Raw genomic sequence first — 19,956 nt, 5'->3', positions numbered from 1 at the left:
CAGCACATTAAATAAAAGACTGATTAAACCTTGGTCAACAGCAAATTATCAACCTTAAGATGCTTAAGCTCGCTTAAGAAAAATAAGCGCTTTTGCCCTTTTTTAAAAAAAAACACATTCGATGTTTGCCTCAGAATTGTACTTGCAGTCGAGAACAGTCCCGAAATGCTCCTATTGACCAACCATGGCCGCCGATTCAACCATGATGCAGGTTTGAGTGAGGGTCTGAGGGTTTCTTCCTGGATACAATTGCCAAGCCTTTGGGTTTAGAGACATCAAACAGCTTTGCTCACGCCAAGACAAGCAAACATCTGGCTCGTCTACAACCGGCCCATGGTCCCCTCATCTGTGTGTGGGAAACTAAGAGCCACCTGCAAATTTAATTATGCTTCTTGAGTGGCGATAACTTTTACAATAATCTGTATTCGGAACAAAGAGTAGGAGAGACGGCACACATCCTTGGGGGGAATCAGTAGAAGAAAACAGCTTGTTAGACAAAGCATTACTGACTCTTACCCTCTGACTTGTGTCTGTAATAAGGAAATCAGTCAACCAGCTGGCAAGATTAAGATCAATGTCAAAGTTAGACAATAGCATAGTTGCCAGTAAATGCAGTTGAATACAATTAAATGCTGAAGAAAACTCCACAAATAGCAACCCAGCATGAGTTTCATTTTCCTCAAGATGCTGGAGGACAAAGTTAAGAAGGCATGTTGCAGCATCTTCCACATCCCTACCTGCCCTATAAGAAAACTGAAGTGGGTCAAACTGATCCTTTTCACAATCTATACAAACGTTTTCTTAACCACCAAGGTCAGGAAAGTTGACTTTGGCCACTGGGACGACAACTGATTCTTTCCAGAACCTTTTGCTGCTTTAATGACAATTGGAAAAGAAAGGGGAAAAAAATGTTACAGTTGTCTAACACACATTTGCACTACTCTACCCCCAACAGAATCGGGACCTGGACTTTTCTCCCCTTAACACAACCTAATGATTTATAAGCCCTAACATCATGCAAGTCAAACGTCAAACCAAACATAAAATTGATTCAAAATTCATTAGCATCTGTTTTCCCACTTTTCCCAAAGCTAATGCTCCTGCCCCCTTTCTTATGCAGTCTCATCATTGACTTGATACCCTCACATGGAGAGTGTGAATTACCTTTACTCATCTCAAGCTCAACGTTACGTTTATACCTTAGTTTAGCCAACTTAATCTGTTTCTGCAAGCAGAAATTTAAAACTGACCTCCAAAATGTGCTGGGGCTGTTGTCCACACAGTTCTCCTGCTCCGAGGTCTCTACAGCAGATCCTTGAACCCGATGTAACACGCACGTTAGTCACACAGAGATTCTCTGGGCCAGAACCTTTCCAGAATTCAAGAATTCTCTTGTGTCAACAAAGAGCAATGATGCCAATGAATCTAAATACTGAAAGCAGGTGTGGCACCCCTAGGTGCATCCAGGGTTTCAAAAGAGGTTGTTTAAAGATTCCAATAACCTGTTGCAAACATAAAGAGGTCATGCAGGACATCTGACTCAAGACAGAAGGCCTTTTTTATTGCATGTGCTACATGTGGGAGTCTGAAAACATTTCATTGTGAAACAAAGCAAAACCTTACAACTTAAAAAAAAAAGCAGTTTGCATAACTTCTGTGTAGCACTGTCTTACTACATTTCTTCCCTTCAAACATTCTAAGCAATGCAAACAAGTCTTGTACAATAGGTTTAGTTACTGAACTAGATTCATGAACCAACTGTAATGGTTACGTTAATATTGTCAGAAAGTTGTAATCCGTTTTCTGACAGCTACCTTTAAAAAAAAAACTGAATCAGACCCAGACCCAGAACAGTTTTTCTCCTTCATGGAACAATTTATTTGGCATTTGGATGAAATGTAACAGCTACTTCAGGAAAAAAAAACAACTTTATTCTTAAGTGCTGCTTCAAAAAGTAATAAAAAAAATCTAAAATAAATTCACAGGGAGAGAATCTAAAGTATCAAATTGTATTGTCTACAAAGAACTTCATTTAATATCAAAATCTGGTTTCTTTATATACCAACACTACTTATTTTTTTCCACAAATTAACTACTTACAAATTTGTTTTGTAAGTCAACTGTTGTGGGGAGAAAAACAATAATCCAGTAATTCATTTAATCGTTAAGAAAGTGGGACTGTACAAAGAAAGCTAGTTACGGTAGTCACTCGATGAGCAGTCAGTCAGTTACGCCGAAGTAGACGCGATTACATAACGTCTTGATGAAAGGAAGGGAGATGTCCCGCGAAGTCAGTGTCTGCAGGCCTACTGAAATTGAACATGCATTACCAACTTAGGTCCTCAAATAGGTTAGAGCTGCACTTAGATCACAAACAGATTAAAAAAAAGACTTTTCACAACAATACTGTATGACAAAAAAAATATTAATAAGAACATGGAGATTAACACTCTAAAGTAGATTGTCTATGCTGCAAAACAAAAATGTAGGCTCAACTACAAGGACTGGATGCTTCACTGACGATGTAAGAATTACAATTCAAACTTCCTTGCATTTTGAAGAAAACGTCAACAAGTTACTACATCCCCTTGTCTCAAAATAAGAACCCGCTTTGTGGAATGAAGGAACTACTAATATTGCAGTTTTTTTTTTAATGGCTGATCTACAGCATTCAGTTCACAATAGCATGTTATCTTATAAATCCCACAAGGACTGGGTAGAGAAGGTTGTCTTTCATCATCCCAGCAAATGTATATGCCTTTATTTAAAATCTTTGAACTCCATGGCTGAATCAAGCTTGAATTATCTGCATGTTTATTCAAAAGAGTCTGCTGACTTAAGCCATTAGGTTAAGCTTCTTATTGACTTGACACTCAGGAGGCTGAACTCATTCATGTGGAATTTACAAGCCACGCAGACTGGGCCCCATCATCTGAGATTACCTTTATACTCTAAACTTTTGTACAAAGAAAACAGGAAAAAAAACACTGCAATGGTAGAACTATTCTTCAACCAACCAAAATATAATCCCACCAGTCCACAAAAAAAGAAAAATGTACAATAACTCTGAAATGTTACAAAATATAAAAGTTATGATGTGTTTGGTACTTCAATAAAGTTTAGAATGTTCTATATATATTTTTTATCGACCAGAAATGCACAGAACCCGCTTCACAAAACAGTGATGTGCAAAACATTGAATTTCTAATGCCTGCCGTGGAAAAAAACAGACCTCAGGAATTGGTTTCAGGAAACCTGAACATCAACTTTTCACAAAGCCACCTTCTTGACAAGAACACCCGAAACCTACGAACCACATCTCCTATTGAAAAGACCCATAGGAACTATATTTCCAAAAACATACTGTGCATAAAAAAAAGGAGGGTGAAAGACTAAAATAATGGACTTTCAAAATTAATTTAGAAAAAGTGAGTACTGTACATTTCTAACTGAAAAAGTTGGAAATTTTATTTGGGGTATAATGTAAAAGTAAATCTGGAACTGTATTAAACTGTACAGTACTTCTGACATCTCAATGCATAGGTTCTCAAGACTTACAAACATGAATTTATAGTCTATCTCACTATAAAATAACCTAAAAATTGCCAATAGTGCTCAATTCTCAAAATAAGACATCTGAACATTGCATTTTCTTATGCGACTCATTTAGAGTTTTGCTAGTGTTTTTTAATTTATTAAAAACATTTAATCAAAATACAGAGAATATTTCATTTACCCATTCCTCTTTTTTGCAGGACACGTCTCTTGCCCATCCAACAGTCACACGACTGCCTGCACGATGCCAAATGACTATGCAGGATTTTCATGAATAGATGTCGCAATTTTCATGTATTCTTCCCGTTTTATACAGTATATTTGGAAGACAGAAATTCTAAAAATTTGCACATCAGTGTCATTTACCACTCCTGTTTGCAAGGAGTGGAGTCCGGAGACCCATATTTACAATGAGAAAACTATATTCTCATTTTGTAACAAACTTTACACGTTTCAGACATTTCGAAAGAAGAGTTTTAACTTTCTAAAATGTCCATTCTAGCAGACGGTACACATCACGTATGCAAAAATCACCCGTTCTCCGCTGCACAGTCCTTCAGTTCCAATTTCCATTGATCCAAAGAATCTTTATTTAAAAAAAAAAGCTGCCTGACTTTTTTCCAATTTGATCATGAACCCCTTTCGTGGCATCCTCCATGGAAACGGCAGGATTGCGCAATCTGAATTTAAAAGATAACATAAAAGTGATACTAACCTGTGGCATAATAGCAAGAGCATGGAAATGAAACTAAAAGCCTCTGTAGACAACTGCCTAGAGTAACAACTTGTATCTGTACAGCAGTGTGCAAACAGCTCCCCTAAACATTTTGTTTGACCGTAAAAGAATGACCTTGCTCCCTGTCTTAGACAACGGTGCTTAGTGAAGAGTTGCTGGTGCAGTACGTAACTGCAGTCTCTGTTGTGATGGTTTCATCATTAGGCGAGTCTGGGGGTACCAGCAGTGTGCTGCTGTCAATGGAATCGTCATGTTCTTCTGAAGACTGCTCTAATGCAGAGACCTCCTCTGTCACTTCCTGCTGGAGACTGCCGGCTTCTAAAGGCGGGTGGCTGGTTTCATTGGTTGGGGAATTATTTTGTCCTTCAAAGGGGGGGAGGGGGAAAAAAACAAAACCTTTTTTAGCTACATTTTCAAAATTACTTAATCCCTTTTATTGCAAGAGGCTTTTTATTTAAACAAGAAACATCTGATACTTGCAAAAATAAGCTCCTGCACCTTAATGAAGCCATCTTAACGGTTATCCCATTTTTAAGAAGCACGGCCAATCAGGAAAAAGGAAACAGCACTCTGGCCAGGAGGCATCACAACAAGCCCTAGACTGAATCTTATTTGAAACTGTGTGATGTTTTATTAAATGCTTGACTGTTAAGTCTGCGGTTCGAAGCGTACCCAGATCAACGTAGAGAATAGTGTCTGGATTGATGGATGCTTCGTAGGGGGGCGGGGGGTCATCGGGGTGCTGTATGTCGGGGTATTTGAAGGCGGCGTACGGGGGTGGGGGCTCGTGGAAATGAAAGGCCCCTTCCTCGCCATCGTCTGACAGGTGCAGCGGAGTCAGGCCTGTCCCGAAGGCATCGGGGCCGTAGTCGAAGCCAGGAACCCTGCGGCCCAGGTTGAAGTGGTGCACTGTGGATACCAGGGAAAGGTCCTTCTTAAAGGTTAAACAATTAAAGGGGAGCGGCACTGTTATTTTTATATTTCAGGGTTAGATTTGGCATTAATGGGTGCATTTCACACAATGAAAGTCAAATGGACACAGTAAAACTGTGGAAAAAATGTAAAACTTCCAATGTACATCACAAAATAGACCATATTTCTAGTTACGCGCCGCGCCATAGTGCCATCATTGGCTGCAGTTCAGAACGAGGCAACAAAACTCCCGGTGACGTGAAGCTGCTCTTTTACCTTGTAAGCAAGCAGGCAAGTGAACACATCTCTTTTATTCCAACAGAAATATTGTTCTCGACTTCGAGGCAGTTTTGCCAACAAATACAACTTGTTAACTCTGCATGCAAGATCACGCTGGAAGACTTCTGCAGTGAAATGTCTGCTGCACCACCTGTACTTGTTTGCCGGTACAGTACATTATTCATTACAGTGACTAGAGAGCAGGAAGGGCCGCTTCACGTCGCAATTCGAAGATGATTTTGGGCTTAATTCGGAATTTTGTAAAATTTTGCTATACTGTCAATTAATTTGTGACCGAGATTTAAAACTGGGACAACAGTTCCCCTTCAAGGTGAAACTCAGAAATGAATCTGTTAATCACAAATGTTATCCAAGCAGAAAGCCACTGATTTTCTCAGATTACAGTGGGAAACTGCATCAGCTGCTTCATGTTAATTCCATGATGAAAAGAGGAAAGTTTCAGCTTCCTTTTTCTACACTGGGTGGACTTAACCTTTACCAGTTACCAGTTTCACAGACTGGTTTCTTACGTTTACACTCTGCAGCAGGAAGTGGTACAGTGCTCGAAACAAAGGGCAAAAAGACGGTGTGGGGGATTCACTGAAACCTCTGTTACACGCTGCCGAGGCTCGGCGGGAGGGTGCTTACAGTTTCCTCCGATGAGCGTCTCGATGCGCTCCCTGCGCCTCTGCCGAAGCCGGTGCACCATGAAGAGCAGCAGAGAGAGGATGAGGAAGGAGGAGATGCAGCTCACAATCAGCCGCATCCCACTGGCCATGGAGTCGAACAGGCTGTTCCCATCTGCAGGGTGCAGTTAAACAGAAAGGGCCGATGCCTCACTTTCCCTCTGTGACCATGCTGCGTTGCTCGAGCCAAATGTGCCACCTCTACACTAACATTTCCCCTTCTAGAAAGGACTGAAGGTTTTCTATTAACCGAAATGGATTTCCAATTAAAAATCACACATTACAATGAACAAATAAGACTGTTGTTCCCTTAGACACTCAAATTAAATGTAGGAGAAAGCCACTGTTCAAAGGTAAAAAAAATAAACAAGGTAATCCTAGAAATATTTTTAAAGGCCATTAAGAACTCAAGTTTGCTTTACTCTGAAGTGTTAAAAACAGGACTGCAGTTCCAAAAAACGTGTGCACAATCTGAGGACAACCAGATCACTCATGAGACTTGATTAACAAGTTTTGGACTGGAGAATTCCTGTAGGTACGCAATGGAAAACTGCCATCCCACCAAGCACAGGACGTGCGATTTTGCAATTGTTGGATGTTTGGAAGTTATGATTTAATTCAGGTGTTCATATTTAAGATGTCAGAACTGGGTGCACAGCACCACCTACTGGAGCAAATAGCTCCCATCCCTGTGAAGAATCAATTTCTGCAAACAGTTTTTTTCGTTGAGGAGAGGGAGAACCAGTGAGAACAAACCAGCGAGTTATAGCAGTCTCCTTTGTGGTTCCAGTAGGTGCCGTAAAACGTCCTCTGCAGACGTGGATGCGAAGCTTACCTGGGTCAAGGCAGGTGAACTTGCAGCACTCCTTGGGGTCCTTTCGGAAGTGAGTGCAGCCCTGAGGTCGCTCACAGAGCGCCGCCACACACATCTCCGGCTCGCCGTCGTGACACGTGCAGCTCAAGCAGGGGTCATCGCCCTTGGGAGTGAAGTAGTATCCTTCATTTACCACGTTGTCCTTGATGTCTACACACGTCTGTCCTAGAACACAAACCGGGGCAGAGGGGTGTGTATCGCAACGACGGCAACAACAACCTTCATCGATCATCGGGAAGACGGGAAACAAACTGGGTTTGTCGGCATTCGTACGGCACTCTTCATTTTAAAAGACCCCAAAGTGTGTTAAATATAGGAGGGTCATCCTCCACTGAAGAGCAGTGCCCACCTGGGCAGCCGCACGACATAGAATAAGGTCAAGAAATCAGGAGCTACTTCCACTGAATTAAGAGGGAAATGCAGGTAGGCCAGTTCGTGGAAGCTCCAAGTGTAATTTAGCCAAGGTCAACACCCCTAGTATTACAAATTATGTTGGGGATATTCAATGACCAGGTTTAGACCTAGCGGTCAGGAACTCAATGTTCCTTGTCACCACAATGGGGGCATTGGGTAGGAAACTGAGATAAAACAAAATGCCACCAATTTAATAGGAAGAGATCCACCACCACCACTTACAGCAGCAACCTGGTTTTCATTGGAAATCTACAATCCAAGTTCTGATCAAGCCCAGTACCAGGCTAAGCTTGCTTAGCTTCTGAGATCTGATGAGAACAGGCTATAAGACGGTAACACCACCATCAGAAAAAAACTGAATTTCAGATACACACAATTAGATCATGGAACTGAGCAAAGAAAAGGTCATTAGCAGTAAAAGTGGTAAACACCTAAATGACTAGAAAAAACAACATGCATGCATGCAAATTCAGAAAAGCAACTGCAGTAACAGTGACTAGATCTGAAAACAATCCTAAGAACTAAACTAATACCTTTCAACCTACTTCTTTTACAGAGAAACGGAAATTTCTTGTAGCAGTTTTCGGCACGCCAGCTGTGTAGGCCTCGTTCATTCATCGTCTTGATTTGGAAACGCTGGAGCTGAGCGCAAAACACATTCTCCTGATTCGGCATCGCCTCCCCAGAGTTAGTCAGTCCTTCAGGGGGTAAAAACACCTGCATGGAGCCTGCTTGACACAACAGAAATGGAAAGATACTATAGTGCCTTTTGGAGTAATCTGGAAAAAATCTCAGAAATGAATGATTCACCATTACGTTCTAGTCTTTTACAGCATCACATTAATAAGTCTCACCGTGAAGTGTTACTGACCTTTATAAGCCACTTCCCAGTGGCCTTCAAGAGAATGATTGCGATTAGTGATAACATACTGGTAACCAACCCAGAACCTGCGGAAAAAAACAAACAAATGGTTTAAAAAAGGCCTCGTTTTGTTTAGCATTTCTAGGCGACTTAAAAGAAAAAGGTAATATTATCACTCTGTTAGAACAAGAGCTTTCTCTTGAAGACACCTGGGGATTTCTCCTTCCATTACATCAATCCAGCAAAATGCATCTGACAGACTCTTCAGTGGGGGGGCTGCATGTCTGCTAGTTCAGACGTTCGGGAATCGTCTCCCAAACTAGAAACAAGCCACGTAACGAGACCCCTCCCTGCTGTGCTCTTACTTGCACTGGTCCTTGTGCTCACACACTTTCTCGTCGAAATCCACCTCTATCCTCAGAATGAACTGCAGCTCCTCGTTGGTGCCAAAGGTGGCCAAGGACCCGTTGACTCTCTGGCAGGTCTCCACCGCCTGCCAGTAGTTCTCGCTGTTCAGGTAAACCTTGTAGCAGCTGGCCGTTTTCTCATAGTGATGCCAGCCATTGGGGCACTTCTCTGGAGAAAACAGGAAGTAAATCACATTTAAATTATGATCAAGCACATAAAGTACTGACCAGATTTCTCTATGTAAGCAGTCTGAGTGTTGACAAGTTTGAATCCGCAGTTCTAAGACCGTTATCTTGCTGCTTATCAATACAACAGGTTTGATGGATCTTTTTAGAATCTATACACTGGCTTTGCTCAATGTCATTATGAAACCATCTGTGTATTCACCTTTCTCCACTTTCTCTAGAAATCTTTAACATTATTCCCTGGCTTGGAAGCAGCATGCTTCATTTATTACAGTGTTTGAGAATTGGAATTGAAGAGACAGACTGAAGACCGTATCTCTGATTCAGCGATCAAAAACCCTGAAACAGTTCCAACAGGCATGGGTGTTTCAGAGTATTTGCACTGCATAGAGCTCCCTCTAGTGGTCTGTTTGGCAAAAGAAAGGACCGTTTCCCAGACAATACAGGCTGAAAAAGGATAAAAAAAGATCAGCACATCTTACTGTTGAAGCGCACAGGTTGAGCCACACTGATGATGCCTTCTTCGTTGTCGTACCCATTGCTATAGGAGAACCTCTCATCCTTTTTCACAGCTGTGCAGATATCAGAATAAATCAAAATTGTCAGATAAACCTGTTTATATATTAAAGCTGAGATCTGAATTTCATGTACTGTGCAGATTTTTTTTTTTACATACAGCCTGCTTCCTAGAAATCAGCGGGCAGAATAACATTAGTACTCAGCTATAACACTGTAGTTGTCCTAGAGCTACCTTAGGAAAACAAAGTTATGTATTGATTAATGACATTAGTATGAAAGCAGAAAGATTTGTCAGGCAAGTTCTAGAAAAGTCACTCAAATTAATCCTTAACAACAATCTAAAACATTCTGATAATCTAGGGTATCAAGAGATATTCTTTTTTGTAGCAGGATCAGTATTACAAAACCCTACACAAGTCTACCAAAATTTCAATTTGCTTTTGTTATCTAGTAAAAACAGACAAGCTATCTTGTCTTTACCCTTTTACTGTAATTACAGACTTGCTTGGCTATGACAGATGCTAGGGTATTTCAGGTGAAAAAATTCATGTGGCTGTTTAACCTTTTTTTGCACCAAATTTACATTTCTAAGTGGCAGGAATCTGTAAGAGGCGGTACTGTATATGCTGTCTCGTGGCTGGTATTTCTACGTACTGCTAGCACATAAAGGGTTATACAAAGTCGGTGCAAGAAAACACACCTAAGTGTGGTATGTTTTAATCAAAGAGGTCAGAGCACCAATTACAAGCACAGACAAGAACTTTTACGATTACATCAAGATGAGGGGGGGATTCAAATGACGAACAGAGAAAAAGGATGAAATAGTGCATGTCTGCCTCCAAGCCTACACTTTTTATATGAACACAGCTGAATCCTAGTGCATCAGTTGGGCGTTTACACAGACTGACTCAATTCCCTGTCAAGTGTCTAAACCACGTCTGTACACGTCAAATCAGATGTGCTTAGAAATCTGTCTACATCAAGCCTGGCCTTATTGCGACACAGCAGAATCAATTTCAGGATAAATCAAGGCAGAATAACTTGAACATGTTGAAAAGTGAAAATAAAACCAGAGATCTTCTACTATTTAAAGTAGCGTGACGATTAAAATTAACGTTTGGTTGTTTTTTTTATGAAGAGGATTTTCTCTTTAACTACATGTTTAGCCGATTTAAGTGCAGTTACCATAAATAACACAGAACGGAAAAGGAGTTTGCCCAAAGGGCTTCATAGGACAGGTTACTAAATTGTTGGCTGTAGTAAACATCTGATTTGCTCCAATAGAGAACTGTTGTGCTGTTGCTGTGCCTACTTAAATTCAAAGCCCCAACGACAAGATCTAAAAACCTCATCCATCATTTCTGGAATTCAAGGCTGGCTCACAAGTGCTGTTGCCAAAAATACACAAACGAAGCACAGAGAGAACTGATCAGACGGGTTTCAAGGAGAAATGGCACTTGAGGAAGAGTTATTACAACCAAGAAAAAAAAATACAAGACTTTATTTACAAAAAATAAAACTGCTTTTTGAACATATTGCTATTGGCTTTTACAAGCAAACAGACCAGCACAATGAACAACCCTATAGATATATTCACAAAACCAAAAGAGCTCACACCCTGCCATTTATAACTTGTGTTTGATAACCCTTGAAATATTAAAACAGATTTTATGATTAAAAATGTTACGCCAAGACACCAGACATCTCTTTGCCTTTGTGCCTTTTTTGCCTTTGTGCAAAACTAGCTTCTCTTTTACTAAATTTACAGTTTTAAGAACAGTTCTTTTCAGAGCATGTCAGTACAACAGGAGTTGATATTAAGGTATTTTGAATATAAAGGAAATATTGCATTTTATTAAGTCAAATATAAAGAGTAAAACCGTGGCTACATTATTCATTAGACATAGACTGGTGTAGATAACCGATAGTCCAGAAAGCGACATGTTGATCACGGTTCTGCATTACAGAGCTCTGATATGACCACCCTCCCTCTAGATAAAACTACCAGACTTAAATTACTTTTTTCTCTTGAATCTCAGAAATGAACATTACGGGCCAAGAGATGTGACCATGACATGCTGGGAAAACGAGCATTCACACGTCTCCGAGAGATATGCGGAAATGGTATTCAGACAAAACTCTCCTGTCCAGCATGCCTATCCCATAATCTATAAAAACATGGCAGAAATCTATAAGAACAAACTGCAGAAATCAGCAAGTTGTGACAGAAGCCTTTAAATTACCATGCTTTTTTTTTTTGTTGTTGAAGCACAACGTTCATGAAGAAGCTACACAATAACCATTTTGTAAGAGAACAAAAAAACAATTTACAGGATTACATATTAAAGACCAAACAGTATGCTAGCACAATAAACCCAGCTCACAGGTTAAAATTAAAATATGAATTTCTATTTTGAAAACCTAACTTTTGCATTTATAATCTGGATTTTTTTGCTCTGGAAACAGTATCAAATAATACTAGTCCATTCCTTAGCTACAGATTATCACACAAATTATGATTTACAGCATTGGCTCAACTGGTAAACTGAGACGTGGAAAGTACATGTTTTGTAAACCTTTTCAATAATTCCTGCTGTGCACCTGGGGATCATTCCATCTCTTTTAGGATTTAAGAAACAGCAACAATGGGATTTTCCAAAAGCAACATTGGCTAAGCTTTCATTGCAAGATCTACAATTGCGACAAGAAATGGTAAGCCTGATCTCTGCAAGTCACCCAAGTTCAACAGAACGAATACAAACAGCAATAAATTAAAAAAAAGATTTCTGAACTTCAAACATGAGCCTTTTTTTCACTGAAAACACTTCAAAGAAATGTTATCAACCACATATTGTAACGGAAATTGTGCCAAGTTTAAAAAATCTGGTTCCCAGATTATTAACTTTCTTGATCACTTTCACATCACCATACCTGTCAAATTCTTTTTTTTTTAAAGTCTGCTTTATTGAGATAATGGACAACTGTTGTAATGTGTAAATGTGCCATGCAACGCATCACCTAACTCACTCAGTTCTCGAGGTATAACAAATCTAACGCAGTCAGGGCTTTAGCAATAATGTTTTGAAAAACAAGGCCGATGCGGCCCCCGACGATGACTTACTGGGGCAGTCCATCTCATCGCTCTTGTCTTCGCAGGCTGTCCAGCCGTCACACTGCCAGGCCAGGGGGATACACTGCATCTTCCCGCTGCGACAGGCGAACTGGCCAGGGCTGCACCGCAGCTCTGAAACACACACACACACACCGGCGTGACCATCGCGAGCACGCCGCAACCCCAGCCAGAACGCGTCCCGCGCCGCGCGGAGAAACCAAGCACGTCTCGGGGGGCAAACGCAGCAGGCCGATGACTGATCATGCGGAACGCAAAAAGAAAATGGATTTGGGGATTTTTTTTCTGAAGGTGCAAATGTTTCGTTTGGTGCCTGTTGAGCTTGTTTCACCTTCCCGTGATGCACTAGACTACAGACCCATGACAATACTCCCACTCAGCTCTACAAGGCCCACGGACAATCTGCCTCTCTGGGACACAGAGCAAAAGTGCCATCTTCAGTGACGAGTACTTGCACAATGCTTTACAATTTATCCATTCTTTTATCAATCGTCAAGCCAGTTGATAGAAACAGCCACTGCCTGAATGCACTTAATGACCAAGGTAAAACCCAAATGTCCAACTTCCATGACTCAGGTGCAGTATGCATCAGACTCAAGCAATACAAATGGGTAAAAGAAAAACTGAAATTATTTTTGCAAAATGAGCGCGAGTCGAAATATTTTGTGCGTCTCAGAGACCTCAGATCTCAAGTCAATACAATCTGTTTAGCCATATAAAAAATACAAAGAGGATCCTTTAAAATCTGCTTTATGCTGGCATCCATGTACAGTGTGCAACAATATAGACTAGCAGGCTATTAATATACAATTAAAAGTATTTTCTAATGTTGCAAATAAACAGCAGCTCTTTAGTCCCCAATATAAAACACTGATGCATAAAATGTTTTATCATCATAAATAAGCAGTTCCATTAGGGAGTCATCAGTATAGGTCTGGCATGATATGCATTACCAATGAGCAAAACACAAATGCTTTTTACAAGGCTAATGCATGCACATTTAGAACGATATCTAAATGAACACTGACTTGAGAAGCAATGCTTGTTTCTAAAACAGGTATGCCATGCAGGTGCCCTTACAAAAAAAAAGCGTCATTTTTGGTGTGAAAAAAATGATTTTAAGTATTATTTCTAGGGAGCATACCAAAAGTATTATCAACTTAAGCTCTAATACCAAAAGTCAACACTCATAAAAACCAAAACCTAGACTGCTGGAAGCCCTGCAATGAGGTATACAATCTGAGAGTGAAGAATAACATTGAGCATTAACCCAAGGTTACAAATATTTTTCACAGATCAGAAGAAGTCCTTTCACTGAGAAAAAAAACAAATACAGTCAACATGTTTCCTACAGCACACAGCCTGAGGCAACTTCGTACATTTAGAGCCATAAGAAACACTCCTAGTAAATGTTGAATTTATGTCACCGGCGATGTCAGTTGTTCTGGAATGTTGCATTTTTTTCTCTAAGATCAATCTACTCTAATTCAAAACAGTTTATGAACACTTATGAAACTGTACAACCATAAACAGTTGATTGATGTGTGCACCTTTCAATGCTTGAGGAAAAAAAAACTGTAATAGATCATGTAATAGCCTTTCATAGGACTTGCTGCAAGCTTGATTAACCTTGAGAGAAGCAACATGTGCACTCTGCTCCACTTATCAGCCTGCACTCCCAAACCTCTCTGCTCATGGCTGTTTAGTACAATTCATTAAGATGAAATAAATGAATAAGTATGTAATGAGGAATGTGAAAATGATTAAATAAACAACTGATACACCAAAAGCAAAAGCTTCTTGCCAATGCAGCTGATTCATAAATTATGCATGATTCAAATCTACAACCAAACAGATCTGGTTAGTCAATTTCTAAAACAGACGTGCAAGAAATTAGAGACAACAAATAAACGCACTTCATTATTTCACTTTGAACAGAAAACACTATAGAAAAGGACCGTGAATAATATGTTCTTTTGCCAATGGAGGCAAACAAAAGGATCTTCTTTCAACTGATCAATTTCTCCAGCAGAAGGCTGGTACGCATTGTGTCATGTGGAGATCAGCAAAGATTCACTTCTATCACAGTGGTAACTTTCTATCATTTTCGAAATAACCAAAACAAACATATTATTGAAACATTTCCTCTGACCACAGAGAAATTCAACATGTAACACTTTCCACTGAGATATGTTTAAACAAAATCAGCAGTGGTAACTATGCAAATTTTATAAGACTGATTGATTTGTTATTATTTCTCTGTGTCCTGAAACTTGCTATGCTAGAATCAGGCATTTATACATTCAGCTTGTTCTGCTGTTATTGTTCATATTTCTTTTAAGGATGAACAGATGAATAAGGAAAAGGAATTCTACAACCAAATGTATATGAAAATATTCAAGATGCGTTTATGAATACCTATAAAGGCAATTCTGCACAAGATGCAGCCAGGAAAATTTTGCTTACCTGACAGTAATCGTGCCAGAGCCAGGCGCGGACCTGAAAAAATGCAAAATGCAACAAATGACAAAACACCAACTACAAAACAAAAAGCACAGAACATTAAATACTACCAATTATGGCTAACAGTATGGAAACTATAATACCGAAATGTATACAGGAGAAATGCTTGTCCTTACCCTATAAAAAATGCAATAATTTTAAAGAAACCCTTCCCTTATGCCATTATATTTTAAGCCTAAAATGACCGATTATGTATTCAGCTCAGTTAATGACTTTTGGATTACCAAAATAAAACAGTCTAAACACTACAAAAAGCATCTAAAACCAATATGAAGCATAAAAAGATTAACCAAAAATGTAATGAAACTATTAAGGTATTTAATGACCATTATAAAATGCAAAACCTGGTTGACTACTGTTAAGAGCTTTTTAGCAAAAGAAGAAAATTAGGCTTATTATTCAGGGAAAGAAATAGTTACATATTTCTACATACAAAGGTGGTCAACTGAAGTGATCACATTTTAAATGTCAAAGGATTTATTTACTCAAATGCCCTGCCAAATCCACTAAAATCACCTTATTAACATCGAGGTTCACTGCATAAAACCCAGCTGTTCATTTGCGCACACAAATGGTGTGGCCAACTGCAAAGATCATCAAAAGGCATTTGGTATATGCTAAATATGCTGGATTCGATGTATACTTGGAACTGCTGTCATGGCTCTGAGGTTTAAGAAGCAGCCATCTCCATATTCTCAGAGTGAAGTGCGGAAAGGTGTAATTTTGGGTCAACAGGGCATAAGACCATTGCTACTGCTGAAGTACTGAGTCTGGAGAGCATGCAATATTAATTTAATTCCACCAGTCCCCCCTCATGTCTTCTTGTGCAATTCTGGAGCAATCGCTTGGCTCAGGTGCTAAGCTGTCTCAAAATGCAAGGCAAACACAGAATCAGTGGGGTGGCACAAAACAACCTCGTCTTAAAGGAAATAAGAAAGGAGACTGAAACCTGCAGACAGCGAAGACTGTACTCAGAGTAGTCACTCTCAGCACATACACCTCATTAGCTTTCTTACGGACAGACCGGAAAACCAAATGCCAGCACTATGCACACCATATAAAGTTGTACAGAACGACCCTCCTGATTCAGCTGACAGTGGCCACCCAGCGACCCCATTAACAATTCCCTCCGGCAAGAGGAACACCAGCAAGGGATTTACAGCACTGGCTGGGCGCGGAGCATCTTCCTCCCGAAGAGCTCAGTTCGGGAGCTGGGAGAGCCCGCCATGAGGTACAAGCGGCCAACGTCAGCAGAAAAACGCTGCACGTACACATGATGAATGAATATATGATCACTGTTCAAGCAGCACTCGTGGAAACAGATCTCCATTGTCTAACGTGTGTATTTGCACAGAGAATGCGTAAAACAGCTTTAACATTACATAACCCTCTGCACTGACAGCAGCACTAGGAAATGGCAGAGCAGTATCTGAATGACTTGATCCTCTGAAGCCCGCTGCAATGCTGCCTATTGAACACTTTTAATAACGACGGATAGCCTGCACATGAATGCACATAACTACAACATAACTCTTAACAGTTTCTGCTGGTTACGCGGAGAAACCAGAGATAACCGAGAAAAAGTCAAAAGTAAGCATTACACTGCTTTTTAGCGTCATCACTGAAGAATGATGCTCCTTATTCCTCTTTATCCTACAGATACGACAGCTTTTTTTTTTCCTTTAGGCTGCTTTCCATAAGGTTTTCTTCCAGCACTCAAACATTTTAACAAACACATGGACGGTAGGCCTGACTATTATGCTACAAATGTGGTGGAAAAGACATTTCTCCTGTAGCACTGAATACAAGCCAAGGTAAAGAACTACGCTAGGGGTCTCACACACTGAAAGGAAGACCTGCTGGGCAGCTGATGAAGGTCTGCTCTGCTGTGCAGCTAAGTGGCGGAAAGGTCAAGTGTCTGAGGCAGAGGCATGATGCCTGAAGCTTGAATGTTTATCTAGGAAACAAGCCCAGCAGCGTTACTGCAAACTTGACTTCGTATACGCGAGACCTACAAAATGTACTGTAAGTGCCAACTGCTCTTGAACGACACGTCACGGAATTAACTCAACCACTTACTGCCAGAGCCAGCTTGGGACAGGGGAATCAGCTCAATTACATAAGCAACAAGTGACATAATCAATGTCAACATTTACAGAGCAGCACTGCATGCACTGCAAGTATTTGAAACAGCTTTAGATACTTCACAGCAAAATTAAATGGCGGGCCTAAAGATAAATATTTCCGATGCCAATTATGTCAATCCACCGAGACACTTCAGCCACTTTCCCTTGTTGGTGGCCTTACAAACTCCTCACATCCACAGGGCCATCTGCTTCATAAGGAAAATGAAGGGTGAGCGCAGAAGGTTCGGGATACAATGCTTCAAACATACCTTTGATTCAAGCAAACGCGTCTCTGGCACTGTACACCAGTAATAAGCATGGGAGCAACCACTCATGAGCTGGTCCCTTGCATTGCACATGAAGTGGGGGAAGAATCCTGACAGCTACCACTCCTTCTGCTAACAACCCCCCACCCCCACCCCAGACCCTGGCAATGGTGGAGATTAATTTTCTCCAAACAACTATTGACAGTAATCACCAAGACCTGCTAGAGCCCGGAGCCTGTCCACAGTGGAACACCTGTCACCTCGCCAGACATCTTTAATTCCGGCACTGCAAGAGAAGCAGCTTCCCACACACACACAGGGCAGTTCTGGGGGCAAAACGCACGCCTCCAAGCTTTTAAACCTCAAGAAACACATTCCGATTCTTTCTGTGCATTTAAAGTGCAGCTCCTTCAACTTGACTCTTTTTGCATGCATTGCTATTCGACGTTCAAAAAAAAAATAATTCAGGAGAGGCGTGTATTTCTCCGAGCGTGTGTTTAGGTGTTAGAATGAAAACAGCAGGTGGGACCACCGGCCAGCCTCGGATCCTGACGCGTGTCCGAAATCCGCTGGCCGGCGGTCCCCTCCTCCCCGCAGGAAGAAATCCCCTCGCCCGCAAAGCCACTTAAAAGAAACAGATAAATCCCTGGATTGCTGGTTTTGGATAAATATTTGCCTCCGTCACACGCAACAGCTCATTTAAATAAAACCGTTCGCCATCCAGACACGCAAGACGCACTAGACTGAGTTTACATCAAGTCATGGGGCGTTAATTATGATGAAGCACATTCTCCTGCCTCCTGACACTGTTGGCTTAAGTCCGTCCAGAGATCTTCTGACAAGGCTAAACTGACGTGCTTTAAAAAGGCTTACAGGCTCCGTCTAAGTATACAATCAGCGAATTCAAATGTAAAAACCACAACTACAGCAGTTGCAGGAGACTGAAGAGACCGCAGTACACCTCAGATACAGAATTACACATGTGTGAGTTTAGTTTCTACGTGAATTCTGTAAAGGTGATCAACAGTCATTTTTCACAGATGTGCGCGTTCAAAATGTCGATGAGGGCTATTAGTTTTCGGCATGGCTCGGCTTGCATGTTCATCATCCTCCTATCGTTCATATGAACGGCTGGACTCGGAGGGACCGACGCCAAAATTATGCCCAGTCCGCGCGTAAACCTGAGTTGTAAAATGCAATGGGATTTTTTTTTTTTAGTTAGACGCGTTTGTGCAATGAAAATACCTACACATCTCGTCCAACGGATCGTGCACTTATAACTCATCTACCCTTGCAGACGCAGATACACACAAAACTTTTTTCCCCCCCCCCACAGACTTTGGAGTACAAGTCCAGTTGCATCATTAGACACCACAACGCAGTCATAAAAATGGATTCGCTTCACATCCGAGTTAAAGGGAAAGTACCCCCCTACTGCTTCCAACACCCCACCCCCGGACACGGTTATCGCAAACCCCCGCTCCCCAAGGAGGGGTACAGACATAATAGCGATACATAATCTCATCCGCAGACAGACGAGGCCCGGATAAGGCCCGCTGCTTCACCGTCTTCAGCTCCGGTCAGTCCCCGCAGAAACCAACCCCGCTTCCCGCTTCACAGCCTTGCACTGTGCCGACCCGACCCGGCACCAGCGACTTCACGGCCCCCGCCGCCCTCTCCGACCCGACAGAAACGGCATTGCTTTCAGTCGCCCCCCCTGCCTCCACCAAGCCGGTCAGCCAGCCCCCCCCCCATCTTACCTGTTCGCGGTGGGTCTGTCAGAGTGAGGGCGAAGAGAAGAGAGAAGAGGAGGAGGGCGCAACTGCTGTTGTCAGCCTTGAACAACATTTATCCTCCATTCATCATAGACCCACACGCAGAAATGAAACACAAGCCGACGTGAATTTCTGAACCCCCCCAGCCTTTTTTTTACTTTTTTTCCCCTTCTAACTTCCCCCCCCCACCACCACCACCACACACACACACATCACCGCCCCCCCGTGAAGGTTTCGAATCGCTTTCAAAGAAGACGTCAAGGGGTTTGAAGGCTCGCATACATAAACACACACACACAAAAAACAAAACTCGCGTTTTGCAGCGATATCTTTTTCACACAAAACAGCAATCCTGGGTCCCTTATTCCCCCCACACTCCTCACGCACTCCAATCCGTGTTCCCGATTCGGAAAAAAATTACAAGATGGCTTCCTCGTCCCTTCACAACAATTCCAAACACGCCACTCAGCCTATCAGCTTCGAGTCGAGGGGAGGGGTGTTAGTGAGGGCTATTCTTTCTGATCCCCTCGGTACTGATAATGCAGTCCAGGGGGTCTAAATTCAGGGTGAGAAGGACGGGAGAACCGTGTGTAACATCAGCACTTGTTGGCCAGCAGTTCGGTTTCTTTTAATATTTCATAATCATTACGGGTGGCGTCATTCATAACAACAAATCAGCAGTTGATTTGATTCTTGAATGTTGTTT

At 41.4% G+C, this 19,956-nt stretch overlaps 1 protein-coding gene across 2 annotated transcripts; it reads right to left on the bottom strand.

Moving 5' to 3' along the window:
• Nucleotides 1-1,854: 1,854 nt before the first annotated feature.
• Nucleotides 1,855-19,691, bottom strand: dgcr2 (DiGeorge syndrome critical region gene 2). Of its 2 annotated transcripts, none has more exons than XM_088936000.1 (11): nt 19,236-19,691; nt 15,027-15,059; nt 12,552-12,674; nt 9,394-9,483; nt 8,684-8,894; nt 8,328-8,404; nt 7,990-8,184; nt 7,004-7,207; nt 6,131-6,283; nt 4,964-5,200; nt 1,855-4,654 (listed from the first exon to the last, which is right to left on the bottom strand). In XM_088936000.1, exons 1-11 carry the CDS (start codon nt 19,321-19,323, stop codon nt 4,419-4,421), a joined length of 1,647 nt encoding a protein of 548 aa, XP_088792126.1. In that variant the 5' UTR covers nt 19,324-19,691; the 3' UTR covers nt 1,855-4,418. The 2 variants fall into 2 exon arrangements, with proteins under 2 accessions (XP_088792126.1, XP_088792128.1); XM_088936002.1 differs by having other exon boundaries at nt 8,002-8,184.
• Between the last annotated feature and the right edge of the window lie 265 nt (nt 19,692-19,956).

Source organism: Atractosteus spatula, chromosome 17, assembly GCF_055471065.1.
Source record: "Atractosteus spatula isolate fAtrSpa1 chromosome 17, fAtrSpa1.hap1, whole genome shotgun sequence".
Lineage (NCBI taxonomy): Eukaryota > Metazoa > Chordata > Actinopteri > Semionotiformes > Lepisosteidae > Atractosteus > Atractosteus spatula.
The sequence above is the reverse complement of the archived record's forward strand: the minus strand, read 5'-3'. Positions and strand labels throughout refer to the sequence as shown.

Bases quoted from the DNA above. Each gene is read 5' to 3' on its own strand.
- dgcr2 (XM_088936000.1), bottom strand. From the start codon at position 19,323: ATGTTGTTCAAGGCTGACAACAGCAGTTGCGCCCTCCTCCTCTTCTCT. The intron at 7,208-7,989 runs GTATTAGTTTAG...TTTGTGTTCTAG, and splicing joins TAAAAGAAGTAGGTTGAAAG to GACAGACGTGTGTAGACATC. The intron at 5,201-6,130 runs GTAAGCACCCTC...TGGTATCCACAG, and splicing joins GACGCTCATCGGAGGAAACT to TGCACCACTTCAACCTGGGC.